At 28.9% G+C, this 7,664-nt stretch overlaps 2 protein-coding genes across 4 annotated transcripts; one reads left to right on the forward strand and one right to left on the reverse strand.

Moving 5' to 3' along the window:
* Window positions 1-128: 128 nt before the first annotated feature.
* On the reverse strand, window positions 129-2,925 carry LOC111035827. 2 transcript variants are annotated; one of them, XM_022317611.1, is made up of 4 exons: window positions 2,599-2,817; window positions 2,328-2,483; window positions 2,186-2,254; window positions 129-2,092 (listed from the first exon to the last, which is right to left on the reverse strand). In XM_022317611.1, the coding sequence occupies exons 1-4, from the start codon at window positions 2,661-2,663 to the stop codon at window positions 2,068-2,070; spliced, it is 315 nt and encodes a 104-aa protein (XP_022173303.1). In that variant the 5' UTR covers window positions 2,664-2,817; the 3' UTR covers window positions 129-2,067. The 2 variants fall into 2 exon arrangements, with proteins under 2 accessions (XP_022173303.1, XP_022173302.1); XM_022317610.1 differs by having other exon boundaries at window positions 129-2,254; window positions 2,599-2,925.
* Window positions 2,926-3,182: 257 nt separating this feature from the next.
* On the forward strand, window positions 3,183-6,200 carry LOC111035826 (SH2B adapter protein 1). 2 transcript variants are annotated; one of them, XM_022317608.1, is made up of 8 exons: window positions 3,183-3,740; window positions 3,836-4,103; window positions 4,324-4,428; window positions 4,566-4,681; window positions 4,762-4,880; window positions 4,965-5,146; window positions 5,604-5,894; window positions 5,971-6,200. In XM_022317608.1, exons 1-8 carry the CDS (start codon window positions 3,496-3,498, stop codon window positions 6,100-6,102), a joined length of 1,458 nt encoding a protein of 485 aa, XP_022173300.1. In that variant the 5' UTR covers window positions 3,183-3,495; the 3' UTR covers window positions 6,103-6,200. The 2 variants fall into 2 exon arrangements, with proteins under 2 accessions (XP_022173300.1, XP_022173301.1); XM_022317609.1 differs by having other exon boundaries at window positions 3,632-3,738; window positions 3,833-4,103.
* Window positions 6,201-7,664: the final 1,464 nt, after the last annotated feature.

The following is a 7,664-nucleotide window of genomic DNA, read 5'->3' on the forward strand; positions in this document are numbered from 1 at the left end:
TTTTATTATACTTCAAAGTTAAAAGTGTTTCTGTTCAGCAAATTTTACAATGTAATGACAGTATTTATAATTACAAATTTAAATAAAATGTATATCTGAATTTTTGAACTGTAAAAGGTAAATCTAAGATTTTTTTGGGGGGCAACACTGACGTATGCATTCAATATGGCGGACCTTCTTATCAGCTTTCCATAAGAACAATGTAATTTTTTGAGATGTGACCATTCTGATTTCATATATTCTGTGTACAGGACGTTAGGAATCGACCTGTTTACAATTGCAAATCTTCTGAACAAATCAGCTGTTCCAACTAATCACTAGCGATACTATCGGAATTATTTTGTACAATACTATCATTGATGTTACCGCGCTTTTCCAGACGAATCATAAATCATTTGTGTTATAATTTTTTTATAAATATAATATAATATTTTGTGTTCAAGACACTACATAATACACGTGATAACTGATGATGTTGTTGGAATTTTGTTGATTTGCTATTTTGCTATAATAAAATAAACATTTTTGAAAATTTTGTTTTTAAAATGAATAAGAATTGTGGAATTCTTCTTTTTAATTTGAATACTATACAAAAAGTACAAAAATTGTATTCATTTCAATTTACAGAAACAATTCCTATAATTTCAATGACTGGCATAAACATAATTAATAGCATAATTAATGATACAGAAAATTTGCCTGAAAGAGTTACTAAAGTGAATAAATTAAAAAATAAAATTGACAAAATTATTAGAGATGATTGTTGGGATTTGGATGGCATTTTGTTAGAACACAATTATACAGATTCGACAGTGTTCGAGTGTGTTGTATATATTTTGGGTACTTTTCTGTTATCCCTACTACCACTAGCCGCGACTACAGAGACCACTCAATTCTGTTAACTCGACTACTAAAGTAATATCTAGATAGTTCTATATTTTAATACATAAGCCACATGAATTGCCATTTATATAATAATGCATATTAGTATGTCCTTAAAATTATCACAAAACGCCAAGTTACATATTCTAAAATTATCACAGCAGTTGAAAGTCTATTCTATAAATTATAACATTAAACATAAATTCATCAAGATATTAAATATTACATATAAAAATAAAAAATCACGGTTACAGAGGTCTAAAATTCTATTTTTGCATTCACGGTGCCCTGGAAGTAAACCCTTCTCTTGCAAAAATTCAATCGCATCCTTTTCACTGTTTGGTAAATTCCACAGATTCATAATTATTTTAAAATTAATAAATACAATGACGGAAATACAACAACTGTCAGCAATAGGTAATCGAGCGGGTTGTGGTCACAGCATCGGCGTGGTAGTCGAGATAACAGAATGGAGACTCGAGGTAGTAGGGATAACAGAAAAGTACCATATTTTGGCTGGGTAAAATAAATAATGTATTTTTTCTTTCAAAATTGGTACTTTATATAATCACTCATTTTAATTTTAGTTATATAGCAAGGCGTTTAGTAAAGAATACTAAATGTGATAAGTTCATTGAAAGTCTGAATAATTTAAATACCTCTGGAGTTGGCATGGGAAAAGAAGCTGATTTAATTAATGCTAAAACAAGAGGCTATCTAACATACCCCAGTATTAATTTGTATATTATAGTTAAATGCCTCGAAGAGTGCTTTGCGTTACATGCAAATGCAAGTGATGTGTTTGAAAACACATATGAAGAATTCTTCAAACAGAATATGACTGAAGTTCCATGTACTATCCAGGAGCATCAAATTAAAATGTTGACAAACATTTTTTCCTATTACATAATAATGCGCATGAGACAGTTTACTTATATTCAAAACCAAAAAAATAAAAAGGAAAACATAACTAAGAAAAAGTTATCAAAATTAGTAAAAAGTCGAGTCATAGAATAAAATTGTTTTATTATTTTATGAATTTTCAATTTTATTTATTTGTAACTAATTAGTAATCATTTTCGACACTGGGGAGTTACCGAGCACTAGTGAATAGTTGAAACAGCTGATTTTTTTAGAAGGTTCGTGCTTCACTTTATCTTAGCTCAATTCCCAACCTGTATATCTTTAATCGTGATCAAAATCCATAGACCTTAATATCATAGAACGATATATATTACTATAATAGTATACTGTTGAGTATGAGGTCATTGCTAAAACCATAGATATTAAAGAAAATACACACTGTGAATCATTATCAGTTGCAGAAGTACAAATAATCGGTGAATAAGACTCATCTGAATATTGAGCGACCCTAAAAAGAAAGTTTCTTTTAAACTACATTTTATTCCTTAATTTTCAATCATAAATAAAATAAGTATTCTTACATTGGTACAGCATTACTCTTCAATATTCTTCTAGCATTACTAAAGATATAACTGTCACTAGTAAAGTGATTTCCACAAACATAATTCCATTTACCAAGTTGTTGCACTCCTAAGGCTGATTCCCATTTTTGCCTCTTTTCCAAGTTCTTAGGACATCTAACCATAATAATTATTAATGAACTTAATGTCTAATATCTATTGCTTTTTTTCATTCTAATCTTTAAACAAATTACATTTTAAATTTCAAGTAATATTAATCATTTAATCGTACCTGTGTAATGCAAGATCTTTATTATCCGTAGATGAAAGTCTACATACTATGCAAATATGAACCATAGTTCTAATATAAACGTACAATCGTTTTAAATAGAATACAATTAAGAGTAAATAAGTTAAATAATGAAATTTAGAATAACAATTAGTATAGAACTATAGAAACAAGATTATAATAATCACCAAATATAATTTATGATAAGACTGCTGTTAAAAGGCATTGATATAATCAGTCTTCCTCTCTTTCCCTCTTTCTTTTCGGCACACTTCCCTCTATTTTTTGTCAATAAAATAACAATGGATAATCCATTCTTTAATATTTATGACCATAGGGCATATATATTTAAATAATAATTTGTAAGTCTATGTCTAATGTTTATCGAACACATGTGTTATAATATGTTTATTAATTATTATTTATTAGTCATGCCAAAGCCCGCTTTCCGTATCGTAAAAATCATTGGTTATAGCCGGAGTACTGCGCTATCTATCAGTCGGTAATGATTTTTGACTATATTGTGTTTTTTGACTCGTTTGGGAACTTTGCAGTCAACACTTTCTTATCAAATATTGCTAGCGGAACATACGTCGTTGTTTACACTCCTTAAAAATGTTCAAATTTTTGAAAAACACAATACTTTATTTACATAATTAATTTTGAATATACTTGCATGGACTTTTAACACACCAATTTTAGGCGAGTATCATATATTTAAATACATTTTTACCAAGATTTCTCGTATGTATTTTACCTTTAAAATGAGCACGTGTTTATGTTCATTAACAAATTAAAAAGAAATAGTTATGTGTACTAGTGATGAAAGGAAAACACTGTTATTTCGATTACATACTGGAGTTTTGTGTGTCCATTAGTGAAATTTTTAGGTTTTAAATCATGAATCATGCAAATAATTGGATTGATTTATGTGATGAGCAAGCCAGAGTCAATGCTGAACACCTAGTATCATCATTTTCATCTCAGCCATCGACTCGGCAGGAAGTACTTGGTCATTACATTAAAGTGTTTGCAACTCATTTTAAACGTGAGTGTGATAGATACAATTGGCCTGACAATGATTCTGGTAACAGTGATTCAGATACAGAGTCTATGATCACTGTCAAGAAAAAACCTTTTTTTAGGTAAGTTAGAATTGTTGAAGTACCTGAATATCTTAATTACTTCTATCTTACATTTAATATTCTAAAAATATTTACCTATACTAATTTTTTTGTAGACGAATGTCATTTAGAGCTCTTCGACCACTGTTCCACAAACAGCATTCTGATGAGGTAGAACTTGATGCTGCATCTATAATGTCTCAAAGGCCTATAAAGTGTAAGAAAAAGCTAGCCAAAATTATTGTGGAGTGTCGCAAGGAAGGTATAGTAAACTATCGGTTGGGTGAAACATTTGATGGTGGTGAACCTAGATGGGAAAAAGCAAGACTTGCTCTGGTTAAGAACACAGACGGTTACACCCTAGAATTTTATTGTCCTCCTAAGGTATAATATGATTTTCTTATTTTTATACGTAGTGTAATATTTTAATATTTATTTTGCATTTTTTATCATCTATTTTTTAAAATTTAAAATTTATCCTTTATATCTTATAAAAGTGTAGGTACCCTTAAAATATAATAAACTAATAGATAAGTAAAAACTGCACCTAATTTAAAAAAAAATGTAAGTTAAATTATTAACCATATACATATTTAAATTTTAGTCTTTGAAATCAAAACACGGTGTGTTTTGTTTTTTGATACAAGATGCTAGAGAAACCAAAGAAATTGAAATGCCTGAACGATATGCTAATACATTTGTACTGAAAGTAATTATTCAAGCATTATAAATTTATAACTTATACGTTACAACTTATAAGTATTAATGTTTCATATATAATATAATAACAAATTAATAATTTAATTTGATGTAAAACTATTTCTAAATTATTCATTCTTTATATAGGATGAAAACAATGTTGAATATATAATTGATGCCTTGAGTCCAGATGAAATGCGTCAATGGCTTGCAACTGTAAAATATTGCATGCGTAAACGTGATGGCTTGCATGATGATATAAGGTGATAATTTGATATGAATATACTTATTTTCTAAAAAATGTATAAGCCATGATTGAAACTTATGAATTTATTTTGTATAGTATTATTGGTAGTATTGATGGTGTGTTGGATTCATCCGCTGCACATTCAAATGAAACATTATTAAGCTCACCTCAGAGTTCCACTAATAATTTGGATATTATTTTAAACAATGATGTTGGTAAGTATTAATTAGAATATAAATAGTAATATCAAATTTCTAATTTGTGAATGAAAAATTACAATTGATTTTTTTTTATTAAAGAAAATGATATATCTGCATCTCTTCGCCTTTATCCATGGTTTCATGGTATGTTGGCTCGATCTGATGCTACTAATTTGGTGTCACACTTAGGCGTTAATGGACATGGAATGTTTCTAGTCAGACAGTCTGAAACTCGAAAGGGTGAATATGTCTTGACATTTAATTTTAAGGGAAAACCAAAGGTATTATTAAAATTTAGATATATTATTTTGGCTATCATGTTGTATGGTGCTCTACCAGTGATATTACTTATTCAGTATGTAGTCTACTGATATAATAATAATAATAATTTAATTTGCTTTGTAATACCAAGTATAAGTAATTTTGTTTTTGTTTAAATAGATATAAATTTAGATTTTAAAATACATATAGTAAGTATGTTATTTTTTTTTTTTAAATTTGGTTTGATAACTTCAGATATCTATCTAGAATTCCATAACCTATATATAAATAGGAAAAATTAAAAGTTTTCCATAACTGTAAACTGCAGTTTTAGTACTTCAGCCTTTAGTAAAACACATTTTGCTGTAGAGCGCTCTACAAAATGATAGTCAATTTTTCTATACTTTTAACATTCGGCATACATTTCACATTTACGCATGAAAAATTGTAAAAATACATGATATATTTTGTACTTAGCATTTACGAATGACACTGAACGACCAAGGGCATTGTCGAGTACAACATCTATCATTCCCTAGTATACAAGATATGCTTGAACATTTTCAAACGCATTTAATACCTTTGGAGAATGGTGGACCTGGTGATGTAACTCTCAGAGATTATATATTAAACACTCCAATTAAATATGGAGTGATTCCAAGCAATACCAGTATTGATTTTATTGTTATTACTCGTGATCCAAATGCCCCATTACCTCTGAACATGGATCACGGACTTCGACCCATATCACCTCAACTATATAGAGAAGTATTTATATGTCTTGATATAATATAATATTATAAACATACCTAGGTAATTGTCAACATAAACTATATTTTTTTAGTTTAAGACAATGTTGGCTCCAATTAGAACCAAAACAAAAGACTTGCAGACAGACTTTACTAATCGGTCAACCCCAGAACCTGGTTTGGGAAATGTTGTAAGAGCCGTTAATAACCAGTATACACTAAGATAGTTATAATGAGATACCCACCTGTAAAATTTTGTTCAGTATTAAACGTGTAAATAATTTATTATTATTGTTATAAAATATACCTTATTATTTTGCCGAGTTTTTTCTCGTGTTTGTGTGTTTTTGTCTTTGCTTTAATATCCAGTTAGGTTTTGTTTATATTGTACTTCAATTCTCATGTTAAATTATTCAATAGAGTATTCTTTAATTACTTAAGTTTAATTAACAATTGAAAATGTTTAAGAAATTTATTTATTCGTAACTTACTAATATCATTAATTTGACAAAATATTTGTAAATTTTAAATTGCCTCATGTTACATATAAGTTAGCAATTATTAGTCAAATTTGGTTCCTTACCACCCTTTTAATGTATTTATTTATAGTAAAAAGAGTAGTAGCTTATGAAAAATAATATATTTTACTGTATTATTATTTTCATTTTGAACAATTACTATCAACATGTATTATTGAAATCGATATTTATAATGATAATAAATATTATATAAATGTCAAACAATTTAAAATTATGTGCATTTAATTTTTTCATCAATGTTTACCTAACCTAACCTATGTTTATATGTTTAATGATTATTTTGTTTAAAGTTTCAAAATATTTCATTCTTTAATTACAATTTACGGCAGCACATTAATTGATTAAATTAGAAGTAGTTGTAATTTGCATTATGAATCATGATTATTGTTTATTTATAGTTTGTAATGCATTATGATTTTCCAATTACTCCCAGGACAATTATTTTGCTTTATTGAGACATACACCCGGGTCTATGATGCTATTTTCAAAACCAAGATAAATGGCAAATTGGCAACCCTATCCATCATACAAATTGCTTGAGGAGAAATTAATGGTTAACGCTTGAATTTAAAAATATGAACCTTGTTCACTCATATAAAATGTATTTATGGATATATTTTAATGTTAATATTTGATTAGTAGATAGATACTAAATTTTAAAAATTATGTAGAAGGCTGTATAATTAAGTGTTACATCTAGTATTTAAATTATACCCTGTTCCTATAAGTAAACAAACAATAATAAAATGTTATACGAGAACAGAGAAAAATACATATATGAGTTGCCCTTTAGCTACTTATTTGCCGGGGTTGAAAAACAAGACTATGAGCACTCTAATTCTCAAGGAATCTATTAATATAACTTTTATTAAAAACGGTCTAGTAGTCATTTTTGAGACAATTGAATTGGGATAAACCAACATTCAACATAATTAATATTATATACCTAACTAGTAACTAAGGCTGCAGTAAGATGTCTGGCGCCGCTCCGACACTAGACAAATAGACAATATTATACACTTATAGGTTACTTGTTTTGTCAGAACTATAAATACGATCTAAGTAAATTTTTTCCTTCTAGTCTTCTGACTGTGTAGACCTAAAATAAATATTTATCGTCAAGCAAGCTAGAATTCCCCCCCCCCCCCCCCCCCCCCCCCCCCGCCCAAGCGATGTATTGAACGCGGCCGCGCATGCGCCGAGCGGCCCAACACGCACGCGTAAGGCGATCGGCACGAATGCGGCGGCGG

Source organism: Myzus persicae, unplaced genomic scaffold (assembly GCF_001856785.1).
Source record: "Myzus persicae strain clone G006 unplaced genomic scaffold, MPER_G0061.0, whole genome shotgun sequence".
Taxonomy (NCBI): domain Eukaryota; kingdom Metazoa; phylum Arthropoda; class Insecta; order Hemiptera; family Aphididae; genus Myzus; species Myzus persicae.

Coding starts and splice junctions, on each gene's coding strand:
- LOC111035827 (XM_022317610.1), bottom strand. CDS start 2,663: ATGGTTCATATTTGCATAGTATGTAGACTTTCATCTACGGATAATAAA. Junction 2,484..2,598: donor AAAGATCTTGCATTACACAG/GTACGATTAAAT, acceptor TATTATGGTTAG/ATGTCCTAAGAACTTGGAAA. Junction 2,255..2,327: donor AAGAGTAATGCTGTACCAAT/GTAAGAATACTT, acceptor CTTTCTTTTTAG/GGTCGCTCAATATTCAGATG.
- LOC111035826 (XM_022317608.1), top strand. CDS start 3,496: ATGAATCATGCAAATAATTGGATTGATTTATGTGATGAGCAAGCCAGA. Junction 4,682..4,761: donor GGCTTGCATGATGATATAAG/GTGATAATTTGA, acceptor TATTTTGTATAG/TATTATTGGTAGTATTGATG. Junction 4,881..4,964: donor TATTTTAAACAATGATGTTG/GTAAGTATTAAT, acceptor TTTTTATTAAAG/AAAATGATATATCTGCATCT.